This window comes from Colletotrichum destructivum, chromosome 3 (genome assembly GCF_034447905.1).
Source record: "Colletotrichum destructivum chromosome 3, complete sequence".
In the NCBI taxonomy this organism is placed as follows: Eukaryota; Fungi; Ascomycota; class Sordariomycetes; order Glomerellales; family Glomerellaceae; genus Colletotrichum; species Colletotrichum destructivum.
In genome coordinates this window covers 5,580,070-5,593,065 of record NC_085898.1, presented here as the reverse complement: position 1 = coordinate 5,593,065, position 12,996 = coordinate 5,580,070, and the positions used below count along the sequence as shown (strand labels likewise).

Sequence of the window (12,996 nt, the reverse complement as noted above, 5' to 3'; positions counted from 1 at the left end):
GTGCATTGCATTAACAGCAGCTAAGATAAAAAAAATGTCCCTACAAGTAGCTGAGACGGCAGACAAGTTAATTAAGGAGATTTAATTCTCTGAAGTGAAATACTGTACTCATTGAGTCCTTGGGAACCCCGTGGAATCACCATGTTATCTTCGTGGAAACCGAAGAAAGTGAGGGTGGGACTTTATTCCACGTTTATGGCGAGCATATAGAATGGCATAAATCACGAAGCCAAACAACTTCTTGGTCCCCCGATTTGTATCACACTTTTGTGTCGTAATCAACGCTGGGCTGCATCAACGTTGAGGACCCTTCTAAAACCTTTTTTTAGACAGCTAGTATGAATTGGGTGTTTTTACGGAATAGTCTTGAGATATGTAAGTGTAGAGGCTTTGTCGTGATGAATAGATGATAGGGGAGTCTACCCCACACATGCCAACGTAGGATGCTGCTCAATTATTTCTTGGCCAAGGCTACAAAGTGTTCAAAACGCTTTAACAACATATAAAATATACTATGGCTCAAGTTGAGGTTCAAAGATTTAAGGCATCGTCTAATGACCACTGGCTGACTGAAACATCCATGACCGCTAGTAAGTGCCAGGCATGAGACTCAAGCGACCACCGTCTGTGACCAGGATCGAGCCATTGCAGTAGCTTCCCGACCGGCTGGCAAGGTACAGAATTGCCCCAGTCATCTCCTCGTCACCGCCGAACCTCCTAGCAGGAATAAACCTTGCGTCGTCAGGCCCCTCATTCTCGGGCTTACGGTCGCCAATCAATCCCGCAGCAATATCGGAAGGAAACACTGAGAGATATCTAGTCAGCTCTCTCAAAATTACATGTCTTGGAATGGGATCTCCTGATGATATAGTGAGTATACTTACATCCGGGAGCCATGCCGTTGGCACGGATGCCGTGTCTACCCAGCTGGCTGCTGGCCTGCTTGGTAAGTTGCATGATCGCGGTCTTGCTGGCCAGGTAGGGAGGCGTGGAAGCATAATGTCGGCTGAAAGCGGAAATGCTGCTGGTGAAGATGACCTGGCTTTGGATGGTGACGACGTCGCTACCGTCCTTGTCAGGCCTGCCGAAGCCGCCTTTGAGCGCATTCTTGTTCCCGGCATCGAGGAGCTCGAGGAAGGCCGACATGGTAAAGAAGGCGGCTGTGATGTTGACATTCAGGACCTCAGTCATCTCCTCCATGGAGAAGTCGGTGAACAGAGTCTTCCGCAACTCCGAAACCGAATGGGACGGGTTGTACCGGACCGAAGGACCGAGAATGCCGGAGTTGGCGACGACGAGGTTGACGTACCCGACTTCCTTGGTGACGCGGTCGACGATGGCCTGGAGGTCTTCCTTTGAGGTAACGTCACACCGGTGCGGGATCAGGTTCGGGTGCTCCTTGGCTGCTGTTTCAAGCACCTCAATACGACGCCCGAGGATGTATACTTTGGCGGCGCCTTGGTTGATGAGGGCCCTGGCCATCGTGAGGCCGATGCCTGGTAAAAGGGTTAATACCATTCTCCATGTGAAGCATGAGAGGCAACATACCAGTGCCTCCGCCGGTGATGACGGCCACGATGCCATCGACTCTGAAAAGTGCGTTGGGGTCCATCTTGGTGTCTTTCTATTCAAGAAAGCGGCGATCGTTACTGTTGAGAGGTCGGTGCTTAGGTTTGGTAAAATAACTCAATCCAGACACTCTTCAATGTTTGTTGTCGGACTTCGCCATTATATACTCCAACCCCCGTGCTGAATGTCCGGACAACTGAGGTGGCGTCCGTAGTGTAGACCATCCTGCAGCCACATCCGTGCCTGTGTTTGACTTGCAGCAACGGGATCCAAGGACAAAGAGCTGACTGGCAGCTCTGCCGTACCGATCAGTCATGGTTCAATATGCTTTTGATATGCAGGCTCGAAATCAAGGTGGACCAATACGACCCTTGTAACTGTCTTACATGGGTGGGTTAGCGGCGGCTGCAAGTCCCGACGGCGGCCGACAACGAGAAGAAGGATGACGCTGACGGATGACGGGCGAACAAAACGCGTTACAAATCAACCACGAGCCGGATCGGGCGGCGATCTATCATGTTGAAGACCCCATCGCGGTTCGGTAAGGCTCCACGCGCAATAAGTGGAATCCATTGGTTTCCGGAGAACAATTTGCTTCAGATGTCGATTCGTTCCGTAGGTGCATCCTCGAACTCAAGCCATGTTGTCGGCCGCCGACGGTCGATGCAGGGCTACTCAGGCCGCCCAGGTCTGCGCAGCCTGCAAAACTCGTAAGAAGAAGTGTGACAAGCTTTTGCCTCATTGCGGCTATTGCAGAAGGCAAGACATCGAGCCATCCCCGAGCGTACCCTGTTGCTAACTCGCTACAACAGGAACCGCTTGAGTTGTCGATACGGAACTGTCGTGGCTCCAAATAAACAAGAACGTCGAGCTCCGGCGTTCAGTCAGCCCTTTTTCGTGTTACCCGGCCTATCATTGTCACAATCAAGCTTGTTGGAGCCAGCAACAACCCTATGTCTTCAAGTTCATCGTGTTATTCGAGATTCAGGCTTGCAACTGGACGAAGCTACCACCCAGTACTTCCAGGGGCTCCATCGCTATCTGCCCTTCATTTCGAGGGCTCACTTCGAGCAAGACGTCTCCATAGTTGAATCAACTCCCCCAGCTGGTCGCTCCGCGCTGAACCTGAGCTTATGTCTCATAAACGCGTCTTCAAGGCTGTCTCTGCACGGCAAAAGTGGCAGTAGCAGCCGAGTACCAGACCGACGACACCTTTATCTCGTAACAAAGTCCCTCTTTGCGCAGATTCAAGTCGTCTTTCCGCCGTCCATTTCACTCTTACAGGCATGTGTCTTATTGGCAGTTTACGAATACTCTGAAGGCGAGCCTGACCAGGCTTTCGTGTCTATTACTGGCTGTATTCGTATGGCCCATCGTCTGCGCATTCATCTCCATAGTCGGACATTTCCCCAGCCGGCTAAAGACCTCAACATGTCACTGGGGACGAACCTACACCCTTACGCCCACGCCAAAGAAGCATTCAATACCTGGTGGGCTATAGTCATTTACGAAAGGTATAGTATCCTTCGGTCGTAGATCGGTTCTTCCATACTTCAAGCATCTTTGTACATATACTAATGTACCTTGAGGCAGGTTGTCCTTCTCCGAATTGACAGTTGCGGAGCAGCCCCTATTGACCGTTGTCCCGGATACCCAAGCCCAGCTACCGGTCGAGTCGCGAGCTTCGGAAGGGGTCGATCATGCCCCCAAACTATCTTTAGAATCTTCCTTAGAAGTATCAGATTCAGGGTCTTTGCTGATCGGGCCCTTTGGAAGAATTGCCCAAGCAATATGGATTCTTGATCAAGTTCTTTCGTCCTTCAAAACATCAGAGTTGGACATGAGATTGACCGCAATAGCTGGTCTGCATACCAAGATCCAAGAATTACTCGCTCTTCTCCTACAGCAAGGTCAGAGTCAAGTTGTCGTTCTTTGCGAAGCAATAGCCGTCACACTGAGGTCAGTACGGTTTCATTGTACGCTGTGGCCTGGTCGTAACAGATAGCAGAGTCTCCTTTACGTTCTACTTACATATTCTCGACTGGCCTGCCGTTACACCGGCGGTGGGACTGCACTCAATAAGGGGGTGGCAGGAATGTGCCAGAGTTACACTCAATACCGCAACCAACATCGTCCTCGATATCGTAGATGTCCATGATGGCCCCCATGGTATCTCCCGAATTTATACCCCTCCAAGCTACCCCTACTTGGTTCGGGCTGCGCTTCGGTATGTTGAACGCAGCAAACAACAATCAGGGGATGGCTTTCTGAAGAATGCTAGTCAAAGACTTCGCGGCACCTTAGATCGCCTCCATGAATAGACGCATGGACTGGGATATCTCAACGCCTCAAGTAGTGGTTGTACGCTATCAAAGCCTGCATACTTCCCTCAAAAGGGACTACCTGTCTATATTTCTGTTTTCTCTAGGGTCTGGTTGACGCCCAGTAACAATTCAGCTTTAAATCAGAAGTGTGATGTCCCTGTTTCTCCTTCGAGTGGCAGGGCCTCCTGTCGCTTTAAATACTTTATCAAGTTACAAGGCAACGCTGACATGTGCATTTGCTATAAGGCTCTGCCAAGTAATACATAACTGAATTCTCGTACTGTGATGTCTGTGGGAAGTGAGGTCTACAATCAGCGTCGAGTTTACGCGCTCATAAGACGTGGTTCCCTCTGTCCCCCAGCGTGGAACAGTTGACTCTAACAACCTGATGGACGAACACTCTAGTATGATTGGCCAAAACCAACCAGATAGAACTTGGAAAAGCAAGGCATTAGGCCGTAAGAAAGCCAAGGTTGAAAGTGCCGAAATGTCATGGGGCCAAATGGCGCGTTACGATCCTTTCACCCAATTACAGCCAAGCTGACCTCCAACTGCATGCCAAGATTCCCGCAACCTGATCTATCAAGTCTATAAGAAGGCAAGCAGCCTCCTATGTTTTCTTTTGTGTGTCAAAGTTGGGGTATGGGCCACGCTATGTTTTCTGCCCTCTCGTTGACGATTTGCATCGCATTGCGAAACACTGTTCACCAAGCAACACCTCGACGACCACTCAGCACTTAGATCCACGAACCACCGTATCCACGAGACGCATATCATCCGGAAAGACAAACAAAATGAGAACGAAGAAGTCAGGAAAGACTGCACCTTCAGACATTGACTGGGAGATCTTGCGTCTGAAGCGGCAAGTGGTGAAAGACGACGCCAAGGCTCATGCATGCGACCAGTGCAGCGTTCTCAGAATCAAGCCCCTCCCAGAATCTGGGCAATGGATCAGGAAAAAGGACTTTTGTAGGATCAACACCAGCAAGGGAGAAATCAAGCGCCTGAAAGCATCCGGCTGCATGTTTTGGGCCATGATTCAGGACCGACTCGATTTTGAAGATTGCAAACTGAGGCTGGAACAAGCATGCGTCAATGTTGAGTACGACGAGCAGAAGCACCACGCAAGGTGGTCCAACACCCACTATGAAAACCTCGCCGCCTCCATTGGGCCAGAGGTGGAAGAAGAGTATCGCCGGCTGGCAGACCTGATGAGGGTGCTGCCCTGGCGGGCTGCGGCGCGTAGCTCGTCTGAAATGGAAATGGCTTCTACCGACGTTTCCGACGACTTTGTGCAGATCCTCATGGCCTACACAAACGTGGATGGCTTCAATCCTGGAGGTTATGATCAGCGGTCGGCTAAGGTGGACATCAACATCGCCATGCCTCCCCATCCAAAAGGCGTGCGATACCACAAGCTTCGGTTTCAGTGGGTCTCTTTTTGGGTCTCTTTCTTTGCTTTGGGGCTTCCAGGTATTCTGTCTTTACCACGAGAGGTATTGCGTGTAGTATCATGCTGAACAGTAACGCTAGGAGATTTTGGAGTGGTCACTCAGACATATGTCGGCGCGCCTGTCAACCTAACGCCGGCAAGCCAAGATACGACGGAACTTATCAAACAGTGGTTGCGAAAGTGTGAGTTCGACCACCATTGCGGCATCGAAAAACTGCCGAGCTCCATGCCGTCTTTCCTTATCGACGTTTCTGATCTAAAGGAGGTAAGACTGGTCTCAATACCCGCCTCGATGAGAGAGCGCTACATCGCCCTGTCATATTGCTGGGGCGTAGGGAAGCAAAAGATCATGCTGAATAAGAGCAATAAGACGGATCTAATCTCTGGCCTGAATGTGCAAGAGCTTGACTTGACTATTCAGGACGCGGTTCATGTCGCAAGGGAGCTCGAGTTCCAGTATCTTTGGATCGACGCACTCTGCATCATCCAAGATGATAAGTATTTCAAGGCCAAGGAGCTCGGTAAGATGGGTAACATCTACCGAGAAGCTACCTTTACAGTCATTGCTTCCGCCGCAAAGGATGTAAAGCAGGGATTCCTCAACAAACGGTCCCCCACTTTTAGAAGACTCACCGGCCCATCCCACCACCCTCTGCCCGCATTCAAGATAGAGGCCCATGGAAAAAGGAGGAAGACATACTTCAAGTCGCCGCTGTATCTCACACCGTGGCTTTTCGACACGGTAGAGCCATGGTACACAAGAGCGTGGACCTTTCAGGAGTTCCTTCTTTCTGGACGTCGACTTCAGTATCTCGGGAACCAGACTACTTGGACATGTTACTGCGGCAACACAGTGAGTCAAGACTGCGACGGCTGGGTTGGTGGCAAGGCACACATGCATCCCGGGTACTCGTACGCCGAGCAAGAAACTTTCTCGGACGTCATGGCAATCCTTGGCCACACCCGCAGTGCCCTGCCGGAGGTCAGCGAACTTCTACTGTATTGGTATGAACTCGTGGATACCTACTGCACTCGCAACCTGTCTTACGAGAGCGACCGACTACCGGCCATATCGGGTATAGCCAAGGGGTTTGCCGCAGCTTTGCGAGATGAATACGTCTGTGGGCTTTGGAAATCGGATTTACCAGCAGGCCTGGTTTGGGCAGCGTCGGGTCCCCGTCACCTCCAAGTTCCTTTCCAGCATCCTGTACCTGACACCATGCCTCAGCCGTCGTGGAGTTGGGCGTCGCTCAACGGCCAGGTCGCATGGACAAACTCGCATTTGAAGAAGCAAAAAGATGCGGACTTTGAAATACTGGGTTACGACTTGGAGCTTGAGTCTCCAAATGCGCCGTTTGGGGAGGTTAAAAGGGGGGAGCTTCGCATTCGCGGCCTACTGATGTCTGTTGCGCCGCCTTCAGTAGGCCATAAAGGCATCCTGGTTGTGATCTTGGGATGTCGGGAGATGCCGGTACAGATCGATTATCTGAATGATCCAAGGTTGAGTACCGGTTCCCAGTCTCCCTTAAGCGTGTTGGTGGTTGTCAACACTGGTAACTCGATCATCGAAGGTCTACTTGTGGTAGAGGAAGGGCATGGCAGATACTCTCGTGTTGGGTGGTTCCACACAGAGAACGAGCAGCCAGAGCCAGGCGAACAAAGTTACGATGAAGATCCTGCTCTGGAGGGGTCAGCTCTGGGTTTTCGAGCTCAACTCAGGAGTCTCTGGGAACAGAATGTTCAAGAGGTCGTGCTGATTTGAATGCATGAAGTCGATTGTAGTTGGACCATCCCGTACATCGGTAACATTCATGTGACCTTTTACGCTGTCAGTAGCCTCTTGGAAGAGAAGGGACGTGGGAATATTTGTTCTTCCGGGCTAAGAACTATTAGTTAGGAAACCCCCCATTGTTTTCTTAAGTTTATCTCCTCATTCGGGTGGTCTCACAAGCAAAGCTTGCAGCCGAAAGCCGTGCTTGCGACTGGTTTTGGGTATTGGCACTTATCGAATCATTGCTATCCTACTCTCTCAGTCCTCACTTTGAAATTACTCCCACGCCTTTCGTCTCTCTCGCAGAAGATGTCTGCTGTTTCATCTGGCTTGCAGATACGTCTCAGCAGCATTTGGCGGATTTGTCGAACTACAGGAGATTGACACATTCATGCGATGCGACGACAGTACCTTGTGAGACTATTCAATTCTCGCGGGCATTCTAGCTATGGATCCTATCGAACAAGCCTTCATGTGAGCCAACTGATCACCCAACTCAAATTCTTTTTTGAAAATTAAAAACAATTCGCTCCAGTGAGTGCCAGAAGTAATGGTCCATGGTCTGGTCCCCCCACGAGGTGACGAGACTCGTTTGGCCATTGTCATTTCGGAGATGGTTCAACTTTTTTAAATAGAAATAAGATCCTATGTTTTCTCCAACCAGGCAAAAGAGCAAACAATCCATCTCCTACACAACTCATCTGAAGAACCAGTTGCTGCACCAATATCATTTCAAGCGACCCTAAGCAGCCGTACGTTTCAAGCATTCGCAATCGAAAGAGAAACCAGCAACATCTCAAGTACCGTCAAACCCCTACTCACTCAAACACGCAACAAGCAGTCCCTGGACTCTATAAACATGCTCATCGATACTTGTTACGAGATTGGGGCCTTCGTCCTCTACATCCTCGCCTGGGCGAGCGTTGCAGTCATCGCAGTCCTTTCTTTCCTCGGCTTTGCAGCCGGCGTCTTCACCTTCATGCTACATCAATCGAGTTTTATCGACGGCGAGGATCGGGAGGCGAGGTGGCAGAGTCAGAGGGCCCCCGAGGCGTCGACGAAGGACTCCAGCGGCGTATCTACGGGATCTGACACGACCACGTATGAGACGTTTTCTGACGAACCAAAGCCCGACACGGACTAGTCTTGTGCTTCTTCTGTCCATGAACAAAGTTGAGCGCAGGAGGACCAACTCTCAAGTTCGTTGAGTTGAGTTGGACGACCCAGAAAAAACGCAGGGAGCAAGCGAAGATGGGAATACGGGAGGTGGCTGATTAGCTTCAAATTTATATCAACCACGATTCACTCAGGCAATTTTGACAATCGTAAAGAAATCAAGTGTGTGAAGACTTATTGAACCTGGCACAAAAAATTCCAAGGACCTGGAGAAGTCTGAAGCGAAAGGTTTTACACCAAGTGTGGTCGTCCCGCTCAACAACTGAACCCGGATCGTCTGCCCTGATGGATGCCCAGCACTCGACCGTTAAACTCGCCCACGATCCATCGAATACCCAGTGTTCATTCGGAACTCTGTTCTGGCTGGCGGGACTTTCGACTGGGGCAGCCTGCTACGGGTTGACCGAGACCTTTAGGGCTGCCCTAGGAAAGCTTGACACGCACATCGGAGACAGCATCATAATTCTGCACAAAACAGGGCGGCAAGGTCTCGTCCCCACCATGGAGCCATTCGCAAGTCTGGATAAGGACACCGTCAAACGTCTCTCTGTCTGTACTCCCCTTGGGGCCAGGGAAATCATCTCAACGCCGTCGTGCTGGGACCATCTTTCATCAGTGCCCGAACCAACAGTCCAACACCGGCACTCTGCTACCGAAAGCTCCGTTTGACATTCAAGCAAGCCCCAATCTATCTCCTACGCAAAGACACGATACACTAGGGCTCCAAATCAAACAAGAATACAACATGTTCGGTTCAACAGACCTCACCCGCCAAGCCTCTTACGGCGCGATCCGGACCCCCAAAATCACCACACAGGAACCCACGGCCGGCGAACCCGAGCTCGACCTCTCAGGACTCCTCCTGTTCGTCGTGATGTACTTTTGCGTCCTGTTCCTCTTCTTCTGTCTCGCCGCCAATTCCATACACGGGTGCTACGACCACTACGGCGCCATGGCCGAGGAGGGGAGGTCTGGTCGGGGCAGACGGCGGAGGCGCCGCGAGGCCGGGGACTCGTCGCCTCTCCACCAGGAGGAAGACCCCATGGAGCGGGGGCTTCTGGATTTCCGCGGGGACACTCCGCCGCCGGCGTATCACACGATTGTCATCAACGTACCGCCATATGACGATGCCGAGGAGGAGGAGAGGGAGAGACGCCACTCCGATAGTGTCACGCCCCCGCACTATGCCGACGACGTGGAGGATAGTATCTTGGAGACGTACAGGTCGAGCGAAATAGTGCACATGGACTAAACAGAGCGTTCGCGGACCCGTACGAGTCTAGAGAGTGGTTTGTTCTCGTTGGGGGGCAATGCTTCGGTAGTCTATTCTTGGGAGGGCGGGGGTCAATGTCACCGAGTCAACAAGACGAATGAACTCACTACACGACGCACCACGTACTAGTACCCTAGGTCCTCAGACTTGGGTTGATGATCTTGTTTAGCATGCATGAACAACTCACTTAACGCTTCATTCAACTGTTCCTTAGAGTCTTCGCACATCATCTTCTGAGCTGGGCGATTGCTTAGGTCTCGCGAACAGGGATATAGGTTCGTCGCCTCGTTTCTATTTTCCATACTTTCCATATCTGCGTATGCAATCTGTGACTCAGTTGGACCTCCTCCCTGAAGGATCCGTATGTCGTAAAAGACGAAGGAAACCTCGAAGCACGGAGTCGTCGCGCTCCTGCGCGCTGTTTTCGGGCCTCAAAGGCACTAGACGCTCTTTATCTTCTTGATAGATCTTGCGTTCTTACGTTCGAATATCTTTCTACACGTCTCCTGTCGTTTCAGCTGCGCTCGAATTGCCTCATCCGAGTCCTCGTCATCACTTTCAGCCGTATGCTTCTGGCCAGCGTTCTTCTGGCCCGCGTCCTTTCGAATTTTGTCACCAGCCGCTCGGAAGGTCTCTTGAAGTTTGTCGTCTGCATCCGGGACGGAGTTGGTCAATGCATCTTGCGAAGACGCGCTCGGCTTGCACGCTCCTTGCCGATGGCGTCGTTCGCCTCCTCTTTCCGGGCAGAGTCCGGGTCGTCTTCTTCAGATGAGCTCTCCTCCAGAGGAGGAAATTCACGCTTCATCCATCTCCTAAACCTCCTCTCCTTGGCAATCATCCATATCTGTCCGGCCTACTGATGTGTCAGTTGATTGATGCCCGCCAACGCCATGTGCTATGCTTACTGGTGTCTGGGCCCAGGTCTCGAGCGCCTCGGCCACGGCCCGAAGCTTGTACCGAAATTGGGCGGCTGTCTCTCTTGGCATGGTCGGACAAACTAATGGTAAGGAATCTGGGTGTACGATATCTGGTTTAGGTTGTCGGAGCACTGAAGTCGCTTTGGAGCTGGGTTGTGGTGGTGGACAGTGAGACAGAAGAAAAGAGAAGAAATTGGTTAGACGAAGAAAAAGAAGAACAGAGAGAGAGAAGACGAATTCAGAAAGTGTTACTGGTATCACATTGTTGTAATGTTACAGAGGGCAGGAGCGAAAGGCGCACGCCGGGGTTGATTCGAGCCAGTATCTGAGGCAGTAGAGACAGGAGCAAAGAGGCAAGAGCGACACAGCCACCGAAATCAGCACATTTATGTTCAAATGGGTGACAAGTTGTATTAGCCGATCACCAAGGTACATGCAGAAAGCGATGAGATGAGTGATATGGTGCCTACAAACTCAGAACACAATGTGGTTGATTATTCTCAGCAACAAATACAAGACGAAGGAAGGAAGCGGTGGTGTTCAACAGTCAGCGCTCACCTAACTAACACAGCTTCGTGTGGCTCGTGAAATTCACATGCCCCGCCCCCACAATGTAGCTGACAACGCATTTATCCTACTCTTCACATTCAATCAACATCAATCAGGTCTTGTCTCTTCTTCAAAAACAAGAAATGCTCCACCTACCAGTGAAGGTGAAGAAGACAGACAATCCATTGCAAAATCCCTAAAACAGAAAAAACAATGGGCCCAACCGCGATTCGAACGCGGGGCCTCGCCCAATTGATGTGCTGTGCACACGGATCGTGAAACCCGAAGGGCGAATCATACCTCTAGACCATTGGGCCGAGCGGAAGCTCGTTGGTGACATGACACTGTAAGAAGGGGTACTATATAGCAAACTTCTTGCTTCCCATTCTCCCATCACTCACCACTTTCCTATGAACGGCGTTGCATCGCTTGGTGAATCAAGCCGTGATTGAAACCAACCATTTTAAATAATGTTTACACATTCATACAGCTAGATCTTACACAAAACCGACCGCCATGATCCCTTACGGGTATGCAACACACACACTATGGCAAACCGGCCAACCTCCTGAATCCAACGTTCTCCACGATCCTCAGCCCGCCGTTCAGCGTAATGATCCCTTTCCCACCGGCCGCCAGCCCGTCGTCGACCTTACCCATGGCCATTTCCGTCATGAACCTCCCCAGCACCTCGGTTGGGCTGACAAATGAAGGGACGAGCGTCCTCGTCAGCGGGCCCAGGTAGGCGTTCATCAGGTTGTACAGCACGCCCGGGTTCGGCACGTAGGGCTTGATGGCGTCGTGGTGGGCGCGGTCGACAAAGGCCGGGCGGACGGACTCGGCGCGCAGGCGCGGGTTCGCGGCGCGCATCTCGGAGAGGAGCGTCTCCGTCTCGCCCTTGACGCGGGCGAAGATGGCGCTGAAGCGGCCCGGCTGCTGGGTCGCGCCCTCGCCCGAGACGTAGACGAAGCGGAAGGGCTCGTCCTTTGGTGGCAGGTCGGCGAAGGCTTTTGCTGCTTCGAGGGCGTAGTCCTTTGTGATTTTGACGTAGTCCCTGCGTGGCGCGCGAGCGTGAGTAGGTTTGCGAGTGCGCTTTCGCCGCCCATACCGTCGCCCATACCGCCGCCCCCTTCCGAGGAAAAAAATGAAATTTGATGCTTACTCTTTGCTGACTTTGTTCTGGCTGATGCCCAGCGCCCACACGGCGCCGTTGGCGCCCCTGAGCTTGTCGAGCAGCTCCGGGTCGTACCTTTCAAAGTCCTTGTGGATGATGACGTTGATGCGAGGGTCTTTGGCGTCGTCGGCCATGGGGATTGGTCTCCTGCTGAGGATGGAGATTTTTGTGACGTCCTTCATCTTGATCATGGCGTCGAGGACGCCCGAGCCGACGAGGCCGGTTGCGCCGGTGAGGATGAGATGCATGATGTGGGAGACTGGACTGGGAAAGTCTTGTCTGTCTGGCAGAGCACGGTTATGAGATGCGTGATGGATGGATGGATGGATGGATGGATGGATGGATGGATGGATGGATGGATGGATGGATGGATGGATGGATGGATTTCGAAGGCAAAAGAGACTGAGAGAGAGAGAGAGAGAGAGAGAGAGAGAGATAGAGAGAGAGAGAGAGAGAGAGAGAGAGAGAGAGAGAGGCAGTTGGTATTACTGCCAGCAGCGTGTCCGACCTTTATTCACGGCACGGAGCATCATCATCCTCGACGACGCGGACGATGCGGCCGCCTAGCGGACTGGAATTACCCACTCTTACCGGAGGTAAGCCGTGTGCAATTTGTGATTTGCAACGGAGACGGTGCCCGGAGTTAGCACTATCGCCACGCACACGCACACGCACGCACCCGGAACGCCTGTGGCGCCATGTGAGATATGTTCCGCAAGGCTCATTGGACCAGTTTCGGGCTTCAACCCCCTTCCAAAAGAGGCACAGTAAAAGCTCTCATCGGTTTTCT

At 51.9% G+C, this 12,996-nt stretch overlaps 7 protein-coding genes across 7 annotated transcripts; 4 read left to right on the top strand and 3 right to left on the bottom strand.

The window, feature by feature from the left end:
• Positions 1-587: 587 nt before the first annotated feature.
• Positions 588-1,612, bottom strand: CDEST_05816 (Putative short-chain dehydrogenase/reductase SDR, NAD(P)-binding domain superfamily; the record flags this gene model as incomplete). Its single annotated transcript, XM_062921975.1, has 3 exons — positions 588-805; positions 885-1,496; positions 1,549-1,612. The coding sequence occupies 3 exons, from the start codon at positions 1,610-1,612 to the stop codon at positions 588-590; spliced, it is 894 nt and encodes a 297-aa protein (XP_062778026.1).
• Positions 1,613-2,209: 597 nt separating this feature from the next.
• On the top strand, positions 2,210-3,890 carry CDEST_05815 (uncharacterized protein; the record flags this gene model as incomplete). Its single annotated transcript, XM_062921974.1, has 4 exons — positions 2,210-2,289; positions 2,382-3,083; positions 3,163-3,528; positions 3,578-3,890. The coding sequence occupies 4 exons, from the start codon at positions 2,210-2,212 to the stop codon at positions 3,888-3,890; spliced, it is 1,461 nt and encodes a 486-aa protein (XP_062778025.1).
• A 797-nt stretch (positions 3,891-4,687) lies between these two features.
• CDEST_05814 (Putative heterokaryon incompatibility) lies at positions 4,688-7,108 on the top strand (the record flags this gene model as incomplete). The annotated part of the gene is made up of 2 exons (XM_062921973.1): positions 4,688-5,366; positions 5,427-7,108. 2 exons carry the CDS (start codon positions 4,688-4,690, stop codon positions 7,106-7,108), a joined length of 2,361 nt encoding a protein of 786 aa, XP_062778024.1.
• A 656-nt stretch (positions 7,109-7,764) lies between these two features.
• On the top strand, positions 7,765-8,261 carry CDEST_05813 (uncharacterized protein; the record flags this gene model as incomplete). Its single annotated transcript, XM_062921972.1, has 2 exons — positions 7,765-7,829; positions 7,919-8,261. 2 exons carry the CDS (start codon positions 7,765-7,767, stop codon positions 8,259-8,261), a joined length of 408 nt encoding a protein of 135 aa, XP_062778023.1.
• Positions 8,262-9,038: 777 nt separating this feature from the next.
• Positions 9,039-9,545, top strand: CDEST_05812 (uncharacterized protein; the record flags this gene model as incomplete). Its single annotated transcript, XM_062921971.1, has 1 exon — positions 9,039-9,545. One exon carries the CDS (start codon positions 9,039-9,041, stop codon positions 9,543-9,545), a length of 507 nt encoding a protein of 168 aa, XP_062778022.1.
• Positions 9,546-10,006: 461 nt separating this feature from the next.
• CDEST_05811 (uncharacterized protein) lies at positions 10,007-10,552 on the bottom strand (the record flags this gene model as incomplete). Its single annotated transcript, XM_062921970.1, has 3 exons — positions 10,007-10,215; positions 10,257-10,419; positions 10,472-10,552. 3 exons carry the CDS (start codon positions 10,550-10,552, stop codon positions 10,007-10,009), a joined length of 453 nt encoding a protein of 150 aa, XP_062778021.1.
• Positions 10,553-11,516: 964 nt separating this feature from the next.
• Positions 11,517-12,802, bottom strand: CDEST_05810 (Putative NAD(P)-binding domain superfamily). The gene is made up of 2 exons (XM_062921969.1): positions 12,195-12,802; positions 11,517-12,086 (listed from the first exon to the last, which is right to left on the bottom strand). The coding sequence occupies exons 1-2, from the start codon at positions 12,452-12,454 to the stop codon at positions 11,579-11,581; spliced, it is 768 nt and encodes a 255-aa protein (XP_062778020.1). The 5' UTR covers positions 12,455-12,802; the 3' UTR covers positions 11,517-11,578.
• Positions 12,803-12,996: the final 194 nt, after the last annotated feature.